Source organism: Rhinopithecus roxellana, chromosome 6 (assembly GCF_007565055.1).
Source record: "Rhinopithecus roxellana isolate Shanxi Qingling chromosome 6, ASM756505v1, whole genome shotgun sequence".
Classification (NCBI taxonomy): Eukaryota; Metazoa; Chordata; class Mammalia; order Primates; family Cercopithecidae; genus Rhinopithecus; species Rhinopithecus roxellana.
The window spans coordinates 63,418,507-63,431,630 of NC_044554.1; the positions used below are offsets into that span (position 1 = coordinate 63,418,507).

General features: G+C 45.6%; 1 protein-coding gene across 2 annotated transcripts in view; it reads left to right on the forward strand.

Annotated features, from left to right (window-relative positions):
* Nucleotides 1–3,327: 3,327 nt before the first annotated feature.
* Nucleotides 3,328–13,124, forward strand: part of UBE2H (ubiquitin conjugating enzyme E2 H) — a 122,990-nt gene continuing 113,193 nt past the window's right edge. Inside the window, exons 1-2 of one of the 2 annotated variants that reach the window (XM_010378776.2) lie at nucleotides 4,308–4,818; nucleotides 4,981–5,023. Coding sequence is in view for 1 of the 2 variants with exons in the window: in XM_010378773.2 (XP_010377075.1) it covers nucleotides 3,752–3,804 (53 nt within the window). In the remaining variant the exon portion in view is untranslated. Of the gene's footprint in view, nucleotides 3,805–4,307; nucleotides 4,819–4,980; nucleotides 5,024–13,124 lie in introns of those variants that run through there. The other variant, XM_010378773.2, reaches the window with a different exon arrangement.

The window sequence follows — 13,124 nt, forward strand, 5'->3', positions numbered from 1 at the left end:
CAGCCAGATTCTTTTTCAGTGACTGCTCAGAGGGCTAAATCTCCATTGCATTTTTAAGTAGAGCAGCCCACCTTCTCCAGTATCATCTGCAACTAATTTCTCTAAACACCTCTTTGATTATTTTTTGCCTGGTAAGCATTGTTGAAGAGTAAAGCACCAGGGAAAATTTCTAGGCTCTACTCCATGTCCTTGTTTCCGAAGTGTCCCTTCCTTAACCTGTTCTGTCATAACCTAACCTGTTTCTGGACTACACACTCTGGATTCCAGAAACAACATCTTTGGGTCCTCTAAGCTTACCACTGTTGCTCTCAGGTTGGGGGAAACTGTGGGGGGCACTCAGACCTTCCCTTATTTGCATAGCACATTACGGGAGCAGTTAACTCACCTGGAGTAGTCAAACATGTATTTCGAAAGTGGTGATGCCTGCTGGAATCTTAAAGGCAGTGGTTCTCAAACTTTGGCCTGATCAGAATCATCTGGGGAGCTTGTTAATGACTTGGATGTCCAAGCCCCACCCCAGACCTTCTGAGTCAGAATTCCCAGGGGTGGGGCCTGGACATTTGTGAACTTAACAAGCTCCCCAGGTGACTCTGATGAACACCAAAGCTTGAGAACCAGTGTTAGCATTGTCTTAATCAGGTGAAAGACAGCGGGGAGTCATTTTAGGAGAGAAGGTAGCAGCAACAGAAGTGCAGAGAGCCCAACAGGAGATAGAGTCAGGAAGATAAATCTCTGCTCTGTCTTTATCTCCCTTGAACAAAGTGGTCAAATAAAGGAGGTTATAGGAAATCTCTTTGTTCAGGCCGCGTGTGGTGGCTCACGCCTGTAATCCTAGCACTTTGGGATGCCAACGAGGGTGGCTCACCTGAGGTCAGGAGTTCAAGACCAGCCTGGCCAACATGGTGAAACCCCGTCTCTACTTAAAATACAAAAATTGGCTGGGTGTGGTGGGGGACGCCTGTAATCCCAGCTACTTGGGAGGCTGAGACAGGAGAATTGCTTGAACCTGGGAGGTGGAGGTTGCAGAGAGTTGAGACCAGGCCATTGCACTCTAGCCTGGGGGACAAGAGTGAGACTTCGTCTGAAAAAAGAAAAAGAAATCTCTTCGTTCAGACGTGTCCTCCTTCTCTGTGTGGTTTTCTATGTGCAATGTATTTATTTATTTATTTTGAGATGGAGTCTCACTCTGTCATCCAGGCTGGAGTGCAATGTTGTGGTCTTGGCTTACTGTCGCCTCCGCCCCCCCCCCGAGTTCAAATGATTCTTCCGCCTCAGCCTCCTGAGTAGCTGAGACTGCAGGTGCGTGCCACCACAGCTGGCTAATTTTTGTATTTTTAGTAGAGATGGTGTTTCACTATGCTGGCCAGGCTGGTCTCAAACTCCTGACCTCGTGATCCGCCCCGCCTCGGCCTCCCAAAGGGCTGGGATTACAGGTGTAAGCCACTGCACCCGGCCGTGCAATTTATTTTTATTTTTTCTAAGGCTAGTCAAGTGAAGCAGTGGGCGTGTAGAAGGAACAAAGAAATCTGTAACTGGTTGTGATCAATTAGTTTTAAACACCACTGCACCCAGACCAGCAGCAATGTACAATTTGAAAGAACAATGCACTCCTTTCAGAAACAGCTAAAATAGCCCATCTTTTTCAGAACATAAAGAGGTTATCAAGGGCTGGGGGGAAGGGGTTATTGCTTAATGTTTGGGATGGTGAACACGTTCTGGAAATGGGTAGTACGATGGTTGCATGACATTGTGAATGTATTTAATCCTATTGAATTATACCTTTAAATATGGTTAAAATGTTAAATTTTATGTTACGTATGTTTTAGAATTTAAAAAAGGCTAGGTTTTTTGAGGCATGAAATGATAGCTGCAAAAGATGTTCAATCTTAGCGCATTGCTGCTGCCCCAGGTGTGTGTGCATAGGAGATTATGTAAGGGAGGCTCAACTCACAACACATGATCTGACAAAGTACAAGTGTATATTCATGGGAACGAGGGAAAAGATAAAACTTTTGAAATTGTAGTGAAAATCTGACATAAATATAAGCGATGCCTGGAACACTCTTCACTGGCCCTTTTGCCTGGTTGACTCCTGGGTTCCATAACACTTCTTTTGGAGGACCTTATGGGGCAGCATCTTTCAAACTTCACTGTGCGTAAGAATCACCTGGGGACCTTGTTAAAACTGCAAATTCTCATTCAGTAGATCTGAAGTGAAGCTCTAGCGACATTTCTAACAAGTTCCCAGGCGATGCTGACACTATAGACAACAGACTATACTGGGGGGTTGTGTAAATTTAGTCTTCCTTTCCTTTTTTTTTTTGGAGACAGAGTCTTACTCTGTCGCCCAGGCTGGAGTGCAGTGGCACGATCTCGGCTCACTGTAACCTCTGCCTCCTGGGTTCAAGAGATTCTCCTGCCTCAGCCTCTCTAGTAGTTGGGACTACAGGTGCCCGCCACTGTAGTGGCTAATTTTTATATTTTTAGTAGAAATGGGGTTTCACCATGTTGGCCAGGCTGGTCTTGAACTCCCGATCTCAGGTGATCCTCCTGCCTCGGCAACCCAAAGTGCTGGGATTACAGGCATGAGTCCCTGCGCCCGGCTAAATTTAGTCTTTCTTAGTTCACCATTATATCCTCACGTCCAGCAAGGTGATTAGCACATAGGAGGTGCTTAAGAAATATTTATTGAATGAATGAAGTATTTAAGGTTGGTGTAGGAGGTTCACACACTTTGTGAAGTTGCCTCATGCTCTGTAGAATAAGGATATTAGTACTAAATTATTTCTGATCTTACCACCTTGCTGTGTAAACTCTAATCTTTGAAATAGTGGCCGTAGACACGTGGATTGTGATGAACCCTGTTATGCAAGCCTGAGGAAGCCTTGCTGTGGTCTACAACCCTTGGAAACAAATTCTCTCCAGTCAAGGAGGGAGCGGAGTGCAAGTAACCTGCTGGTGTGGGAATTTCCAGATTTTGGTGCCTGAGTAATTGCTACCTTGGCCTCCTCCAAATCAAAGAAATTAACAGCTTGTTAAACAGAGTGTGTGTGGAGGTTCATTACCCTAAAATCCACGCATTTAATAATATTGCCATTATTTACTATTATCGTTTAGGATGATGATAACGACATTGGCAGTTGAGCGATGAAGTAGGTGGGGAAGTTGGGGGAGGGGACAGAGGGTGTGAGACAGCCGGAGAAAGAGGAACTACAACTCCCAGAATCCACCGGGAAAGCCCACGGCGCAGCGGCGCCCCACCCCTCTCGGCGTCCAGGCCCGCCCCCTCCGATGACGTCACCTCTGTGACGTCACGGCGCCCAGAGCGAGGCTGGGGTAGGGAGGCCGATTGAGCAGGAGTCGTCCTGCTTGTAGTGGAGGCTGCTAGGAGCTGGTCAGAGGGTGAGTGGGGAACAGGCGAGCGAGCCAGAGCAGGCAGGAGGGAGCGTCGCGCGGCGCAGAGGAGCGCCGGGGCCGGGCCGCGGAGGAACCACAGCCAGAGAGGGGCTGCCCGAGCCGGGCGCCGCGGGGTCCCCACCCCCACCCAGCCGGACAGTGCCCGGTGTTCCCCCGTGCGGGGGGCGGCGGCGGCGGCTGACGGGACCGACGGGACCGCCGGGACCGCGGGGGTGTTGCCACCTCCACCGAGGAGCCGGCGCGGCCGCGGGCTCCTCAGAGCCGGGGCCCGGGGCCCGTGACAGACGGGCCGAGGAAGGGAGAGAGGCGGCGGCGGGGAGTCGGCGGCGACACCATGTCATCTCCCAGTCCGGGCAAGAGGCGGATGGACACGGACGTGGTCAAGCTGTATCCTTCGTGGAGGGGAATTCGGGATGTGTGTGGGGGGCGGTGTGGGGATGCCCAGGGCACCCCCGAAACCACTGCAAAGGCCCTGGGGGCACTCCAGGCCACTGTCCGAGACTCCCCTCCTCCCCCAGTGCCTACGGCGGCTCCTTGGCACCTCCCAGGGGCCGAGAGCCTTTTCAGCTCGCCTTTTTCCCGCAGCACCCCGAAATACGCGTTGCTACTCGCTCTTCCTGTATCCCCACAGCCCGTGACTTTCCTCCGCGACGTTTGGACTCCCAGACGACCTTATTTCTTTTTGCAGGACCAGTCGCCTCACTCTCTACCACCGAGCCCATCTTCAGGGTTTCTCTCTCCTGTTTGCTCGCTCTGGATTTAGGGACTCAAGGCAGAAATTCCCGAGAGGGAAGCCTTTCTCCCTTTCTTGAGATGCCCCCATTTCCTCCAACCACAATGCTGCTTGAACTGGGGTCATTCAAGCGACCTCTTTTATCCCTAATTCCTTTCTATATTAGGAAGAGAGTCGCCTGCTCATGGCCCCCTCTTCTAAGAAAGAGCTCTGTGTGTTTTCAATCAGTCCCTCCTGTTAAGCTTTCTGGTCCCCGGGAGAACCCTACTGTTTTCCTTTCCACTGACAAAGCCTGTCCCACCCATAGTTGTATGTGATGAAGACCCCTAGGCCCTCCAGCAAGCCACCCTCCATGTTGTGGGTATGACAGCCGGGGAAAGAGGAGCTCCTGGACAAAATAGTCCCTGGACTGGCCACTTGGGCAAAACTTCCTCTGTGAGGGTCAGGTTCTTGGGGGAATACTTGCCCTGATGTCGCCAAGTGACACCCTTTATTTTTTGCCCCCTCCCCCCAACTTTATGCACTCTGGAGGCTGCAGTGGGAAAGCCGTAACTGATAAGAGCCCTTCAGGCAGTGGTTTTGGTTGAAGTCCAGACTGATTATTTAAGGACCAGCTAGAGAAATTCGCGAAGGTTCCTGTGACAAATCAAGAATTTGTTTTTTGAAGGGTAATTTAGAGGGTGGGGGGAGCCCAGAGTTCTGAACAGTTAGTCCTTGGGGAGGGGGGAAAGTGGGGGCTTAGGGGGTGGTAGTGTGGAACACAGTTTAAAAGTCCTGTCTCCTGTTTCTCTCCCTTCTCCCCATCCCCCCACCGTTTCCCCCTGTTGCAGGGTTTTGTTTATATAACTCAAGTTGTTTGGCTAAATTCTTCAGGTGAATTCCTTTTTTCTTCCTTTTATTTGTTGCTGTTTTTGATTGTTTTACCTCTTTGTAGAGGTCAGTGATTATTGTCAAAAAATTCAGTTAGGGAATTTGCTGAAGTTTTAAAAAAGTAGTTTTTGCATATGGTTTGGCAATGGGGGATGGGAGGGAAGTTGTCTGGGCAAGATATTTTTTTAAAAAAATCTTTTCAGAAATAAGGTGTTTTTCTCCTTGCTCAGGGAAAACTTGGCTAGAAATTAGGAGCAGTAGATAGACTTCTAAGTTTGTGGTTTGGAGTTTAGAATTTTTTGGGGGTGGGAGATTAGAGCGGAGCAACTAATAAAGTGTAGTGTACCTAATATATATTCAGGCACAAGTGAAATCAACTCCTTATGAGCTGTTTGTGGCTGTGATTGTTTTGTAAATGTGTGAATGATACCAGTAATGTTGGCTTTTCATAAGGCTGCAGGAAAACTTGTAACTGACTGTGTGTACATTTTAGACAAAGCAGTTTCAGGTTTTATTTTTGTTTAGAAACTAGGAAATGACATGGTGGCGGAATCTGATTTATTTTTATCTTGAATTGAGAGTTACTGTCACACCTAATGCGAATTTCTACCTAATGTTTAATTGGGATGGAGTGGGGAGATAGAATTCCAGCTGTTTGTGATCGTTGTCAGAGTCTCAAATTATGTACATAGACATATTTTTAAAAGATTGAGGATAAAGAGGGGGGCCTAACTTGACCTGATGCCTTTTCCATACAGTGCCTTTTGTTCATTTAGTAGTTGTGGCATCTAGAATGATTACCGCATTTAGGAGTCGGGGTGTGGGGGGTGGAGAGGGAGAGGAAAACAGACAAAGAACAGCAGGGTGTCTTTTTTTTTCTCCCCCTAAGTGGCTTATTTCATAGCTTATTTTTAGTAGAAGATGAAGAAAGGCAAAGATGCATTGGCCTTCTGTTCTTTCCCCACCTTCCTTCCTTTCTGACAAAAGAAAGCAGAGGCGCTTTAAAATTGTAGATCTGAGATAGGAGGATAACAGTTTCAAGATTTAAAAGCCAGAGGTTATCTTTGTTTCGTGTTTATTTTCTGGTATAACGGAGTTTGGAAGTTAAAATGTTTCGGATTTCCTTTTGTGTGTGTTGTGTAGGTGAGAGATTTTGTGTCCTCCTTTCTCTGTTGAATTCACAGATCAGTAGGCCCAAATGGAGCCAACAATTTTTGAGTAAGGTATATTTAGCAGAAAATTTAAGGAAAAATTCCCCAACCCTCTCTACTAAAATGAGTACAGTTGTGTGAAAAGGCTGGGGGTTGAGAAAGATGGTGGAGAGGAAGTAGGAAGAAAAGGTCTGAAGGAATGCACTTCTTGCCCCCCAGTGCCCCTTGATGATTTCTTTGGTGTGGGGAGTGATAGCTGGTTTCCTTGCAGTCTCCTGTTTCAGCCCATTTTTGGATGTCTCCTAGCGTAATTATACCACCACAATTTACAGCCTGGCAGGGAACCTATATAGTAGGAAAGTAGCAGTGTGGGGGTAGGGAGAGAAGAGGATGTGTAACTAATTGGCCGCTGCCTTCCACCACCTCGCTTGGTTCTTTTGGAGACACAGTCTCTGGTTGTTGTTTGGAGTCAGTGATATTTCTTTTGTGACGGGTTGGTAGGAGGAGAGCTGACTCCCAAGTTATGCAGGGAGTGAGTGTTTTGCACCAATGCACTTAATAATCTGCTGGGTGATTATGTTCTGAAACTCTGACTCATTCATTGTTTCTCTTCTGATCCTTTGCTCAGGGTTGTGCAAACCTCCCCAGGAGCCTAGAAACTGATTTACATGACTTTTGGATCCTTTAGGAATGTGTCCCAATGAAAAAACCTTGCAGTTAGCTCAGATCCTATGGAATGGTCTCGAATAGTGCAGCCATTTGTTTGCAAAGTCAGGTAGATGGGTGATCTGTGCTGCCCAGAGCCTGGCAACCTTTGAGGTTTCCACCTCCAACCAGCTGATTATTTAGATTGTCTGAGAGCTGGGGCTCTGGTGACCTTAAAGCGTGATTTACCCTAAAGGAATATCGGTTTAAGTTCTCCCTGGTGGAGGAACAAACAGCTCAGATTACACGGGTTTCCTTGTTGGTGGGGGTTACTCGTCTCACCCTGTTGCACAGCCCTGGTGATCCTTTCATCTGTGAACCAGTGGCCCCTGCTGAAGGCTAGAGCTGCTTGTTTTGGAAAAGCGTATGCAGGCAAAAGGCCGCAGGCACCGCTCCTCAGCGCTCATTGGCTGCCCTGTTACTACCCGGAAAAGGAGGAGGGGAGGAGCTACCAAACAGCTGATGGAGTGTGTGACAAGAGAGTGTGTTTATATACAAAAGAGGTGGGGGCTGGGGAGGCCCTCTGAGTGGTGTTACAGGAACAAGTGTGTTTTCGAGGGGTAAAAAGAGGAGAGGAAAACCTGACCTGTTAGAGTACAAGAAACGTTTAGAAAAATTAAGGCTAAATCGGAAAAGTAGATAATAATGGGGACCAGCATACACCATATGTACAATTTTGTAACACCCCCAAGAGTTTTCAATGATTCTTCTTTTCAGAGGGAGTGCAGTAATAAAGTAGGAAACACCCCTTTATTTATTTTTAATTTTGTAGAGACTGAGGTCTGACTAGGTTGCCAGGCTGGCCTCCCAACTCCTGGCCTCAAATCTTCCTCCTGCCTTGGCCTCCCAGAGTGCTGGAATTACAGGTGTGAGCCCAGTGCACCTGGCCCAGGGCATGCCACTTTAAATGCACTTAACTGACTCATTTACAGGGATTCCAAAGTATGGCAGAAATGTCAGCTTCCCTTAAAGCATCAAGAGTGATAGAAAGGGACAGTGTCTTACACTAAATCCATTGGCAGCCTGAGTTAATTTTACAGAATCGCTGGTGTCTGCTTTAGGGTTTCAGAGGCTTTCTGTAACAAATTCAAAACCTCAGATGTTGCCGAGTGTGATGGCTCACACCTGTAATCCCAGCATTTTGGGAGGCTGAGGCAGGAGGATCACCTAAGTGTAGGAGTTTGAGGGTCCAGTGAGCTAAGATCATGCCACTGCACTCATGCCTGGGCAACAGAGCAAGACTCTCTCAATTAAAAAAAAAAGCTGGCACGGTGGCTCATGCCTGTAATCCCAGCACTTTGGGAGGCCAAGGCAGGTAGATCAGCTAAGGTCAGGAGTTCAAGACAAGCCTGGCCAACACAGCGAAACCCTGTATGTACTTGTACCAAAAATATAAAAAATCAGCCAGGTGTGATGGTGCGGGCTTGTAGTCCCAGCTACTTGGGAGGCTGAGTCACGAGACTCACTTGAACCCAGGAGGCGGAGGTTGTGGTGAGCCGAAATTGCACCACTGCACTCCAGCCTGGACGACAGAACAAGACTCTTAGCTAAAAAAAAAAAAAAAAATCCTCATATGTTTGGGTACCTACTTTGTGCCAGCATGGTGCTGGGAGTTTAGTAGTGAAAAATTCAGCATGGGTGATCATGGTCCTTATGCAATTAGTTAAAACTTTTTTTAGTTAGAAAGGACAGGCTGTGGTTAGGTCATTGGTGTGTGTAGTGCCTTTCTGAGTTAACTTGCATTTACTCTTAGAGTGGACTTTTCAAGGAATAGAAAGATTAAAAATTTTGTGTGCTAGGATGTATATGGGGATCTGTACACCTGTTTAAAAAAATTACAAAACTAAAATATTAAAATATGTAGCCATTTGTCTTTGACTTAACTTTGGCATTTTGCTGTTAATCAGTAGTTATTCTATCCTTAAGTTAGTAGTCTTTGTTACTCTTTAATTTGTGTTCAGAGTGTAGATAATTCCGTAATCTTTTAACTAGTTCCAGTGTCAATTGGGAACCTGTGGTTTGCCTCTTTATTTCCTGTGGCCTCTGTTTTAGTGAGATGATGAGATGTAAGTTGGCACAGCTTTATGGTCTTCAAGCTAAAAGTTAAAGATTTGGCAACTCTCAGTGTTCTGAATTTGTCTTCCCTGCCTAGATTTTGGTGACAAATATAACATATTGGTACTTATTTTGGTTAGGCAGGAACCTACATGAGTAAGCATTCACAGCTTCAGAACCTGATTCCTGCAGTGCAGTTCTAGTAAATTACACGCAAGCATAAAAATTCAGCTTTTTGGGAAAAAAAAATATTCTGCAGATGTGACCCATAAAAGTCCCTCCTGTATTTGTGTATGTGTGTTAGAACAACCTAGATTTGTTGGGTTTTTTAGTGTTGCAATTTTCTTAGCCCTTTGACCTGCATTTTATAGATATATTTAAAATTTGGTATTCTTTTCAGCCTTAACAGATTTGATGGTTCCAAGAATCATTGGATTTTTAGGCATGTAATCCAGACCTATACATTACGTTATAATGTTTGCAATGTAACAACTTTTTACCTGTAGACCTACGGAGTGTACCTGTTAGTAAAATACTTAAAAGAACTTAGTTGGATTTCAAAAGTAAGAAGATAATTGAGGAAAACATAGGGTTACAAGAAGGAAAACTAGTCACCTGTAATCCTACCCTTTAAACAGTAGTTCTCAAACTTTAATAATCACCTGGAGAGTTTGTTAAAACAGGTTACTGCATCCCATTCCTGGAGTTTTCTAATTCATTGGGTCTAGGTTGGGGTCTAAGAAGTTCCCAGATGATGCTCCTGGTCCAGGACCACTGTTTAAGAACTATTAGCCTTAAATGTTAACCTTATGACTTTTTTCCTATGTCTTTTATTCTCCCCAGGATATATTGTTTTCAACCTGTTGATCATACTGTCTGCGTCTGCCCTGTTTTTGCTTAATATTTTTGCAATTGTTTTTTCCAGTTAAAAATAATGACTAGGGGCCGAGTGTGGTGGCTTATGCCTGTAATTCCAGCACTTTGAGAGGCCGAGGCAGGCAGATCACAAGGTCAGGAGATCGAGACCATCCTGGCTAAAATAGTGAAACCCCATCTCTATTAAAAAATGCACAAAAAAAAAAAAAAATTAGCCCAGCATGGTATGGTAGGCACCTGTAGTCCCAGATACTCAGGAGGCTGAGGCAGGAGAATGGAGTGAACACGGGAGGCGGAGCTTGCAGTGAGCCTAGATCACGCCACTGCACTCCAGCCTGGGCCACAGAGTCAGACTCAGTCTCAAAAAAAAAAAAAAAAAATGACTAGGCTGGGCGCGGTAGCTCATGCCTGTACTTCCAGCACTTTGGGAGGCCCAGGCAGGCAGATCACCTGAGGTCGGGAATTTGAGACTAGCCTGACTAACATGGAGAAACCCCGTCTCTACTAAAAAATACAAAATTATTCGGGCGTGGTGGCACATGCCTCTAATCCCAGCTACTCGGGAGGTTGAGGCAGGAGAATCAATTCGTTTGAACCTGGAAGGCGGAGGCTGCGGTGAGATGAGATCATGCCATTGCACTCCAGCCTGGGCAACAAGAGCAAAACTCCATCTCAAAAAAAAAAAAGAATAGCTCATGTAATATGCCATCCCATGACTGTGCCATCGATATAATTCTTTGCCATTTTTCTCTGATGAATAAGATTGAAATTAACATCTTCGTACATAGGCTTTTCTTTGGGTTATTTCTGTTTTCACGAAATGGAATTCTAGATCAAAGAAGGTAAACATTTGAATTAAAATATTTAATTAAAAATCTCGGCCGGGCGCGGTGGCTCAAGCCTGTAATCCCAGCACTTTGGGAGGCCGAGACGGGCGGATCACGAGGTCAGGAGATCAAGACCATCCTGGCTAACATGGTGAAACCCCGTCTCTACTAAAAAATACAAAAAACTAGCCGGGCGAGGTGGCGGGCGCCTGTAGTCCCAGCTACTTGGGAGGCTGAGGCAGGAGAATGGCGTGAACCCGGGAGGCGGAGCTTGCAGTGAGCTGAGATCCGGCCACTGCACTCCAGCCTGGGCCACAGAGCGAGACCGTCTCAAAAAAAAATATATATATATCAGAGCCCTACACTCAGCGGGCTCTTGTTTTGTTTTGTTGTGTTTTAGTTGGTATCGTTTTGGCACCGAAATAGCCTGGCATAGTGATTAAAGATGAATTCTAATTTCCTCTTTGTTTAAACTTTGATTTTTCTGATAATGGTGATCCTCAATTTAGGCATACTTTTGTATTCTCAGAGTGCATACTGCAAGTCGATAGGTTAAATATATTTGTGAGCAGATACATCTGACTAACAGGAGCTGTAGAATTAGTTTTGGCATCTTGGATTCTTTTTCCTTTTGTTTATTGAGGTATAATTGACATACAGTTAACTGTACATATTTAAAGTGATATGTTTGATAAGTTTTAATGTTATGTATCACCCATGAAGCTTATCCTTATCAAGATAGGAGACATATTTATCATCCCCCAAAGTTTCTTGTGCCCCTTTGTAATCTTTCTCTCCCTCCCCTCCAACCATTGATCTCATTTCTGTCACTGTAGATTATTTTACATTTTCTAGAATTGCATATATAAGTGGACTCATTTAGTATGTACTCTTTTTGTGTGAGTTCTTTCACTTATTCTGAGATTCACCCATGTTATTTAGTTCATTTTTTTTTAAATTGCTGAGTAGTATTCTATTGTATGGATATACCACAATTTGTTTATGCATTCACCTCTTATGCTCGGTGGCATTTGGGTTATTTCCAGTTTTGGGCTATTGCAAGTAAAGTTGCTATGAACATTGTGTGGACATGAGCTTTTTTTTCTCTTGGCTAAGCTAGATAGATCTTGTGGTAGGGTTTGCATGTGTGTGCGTGTGCGTGTGTGTTTTGAGATAGGATTTCACTCTATTGCCCAGGATTTCATGGTGTGATCTCAGCTCACTGCAGCCTTGGCCACTTGCCTGGCTAGTTTATTTTTTTTTGTAGAGAGGAGGTCTTACTGTTGGCCAGGCTGGTCTCAAATTCCTGGGCTTAAGTGATCCTCTGGCCTCAGCCTCCCAAAGTGCTGGGATTACAGATGTAAGTTGCTGTGCCCAGCCATGTTTAACAGGTAGTTTGAGTTGAATGTTTACTGATGATGATCCATATTTCAACCCCAGTAAAATTGTGACAACTGTTGTTTCACTTGAGTGTTTTTTGGGTTTTTTTTTTTGTGATGGAGTCTTGTTTTGTCGCCCAGACTGGAGTGCAGTGGCGCGATCTCAGCTCACTGCAAGCTCCGCCTCCTGGGTTCACGCCATTCTCTTGCCTCAGCCTCACGAGTAGCTGGGACTACAGGCACCTGCCACCAAGCCCGGCTAATTTTTTGTATTTTTTTAGTAGCTACGGAGTTTCACCATGTTAGCCAGGATGGTCTCCATCTTCTGACCTCATGATCCACCCGCCTTGGCCTCCCAAACTTCTGGGATTACAGGCGTGAGCCACAGCACCTGGCCTCACTTGTGTATTTTTAAGGAATCATGTTAAATTACATGCTCTTAAAGCACCGATTTTTAAAAAAATTATTAACCTTATTTTATAGTATATGAATTTTGTTAATTTTTTAATCAATAAAACGGATTTTATCTTACCACAATGATTGTGATACCTTTCGCTTGAATAATGATTTAAACACTTTATCTTCCTTTTTTTATTTATTTATTTATTTTTATTTTTTTTTGAGACGGAGTCTTGCTCTGTCACCCGGGCTGGAGTGCTCTGGCCGGATCTCAGCTCACTGCAAGCTCCGCCTCCCGGGTTCACGCCATTCTCCTGCCTCAGCCTCCCGGGTAGCTGGGACTACAGGCGCCGCTACCTCGCCCGGCTAGTTTTTTGTAGTTTTTAGTAGAGACGGGGTTTCACTGTGTTAGCCAGGATGGTCTCGATCTCCTGACCTCGTGGATCCGCCCGTCTCGGCCTCCCAAAGTGCTGGGATTACAGGCTTGAGCCACCGCGCCCGGCCTCCTTTTTTTATTTTTAAAGACAGAGTCAGTCTCGCTTTATTGCCCAGACTAGAGTGCAGTGGCACGATCTTGGCTCTCTGCAACCTCTGCCTCCTGAGTTCCAGCAATTCTCCTGCCTCAGCCTCCTGAGTAGCTGGGATTACAGGGGCCTGCCACCACACCCGGCTAATTTTTATATTTTTCATTAGAGACAGGGTTTTGCCATGT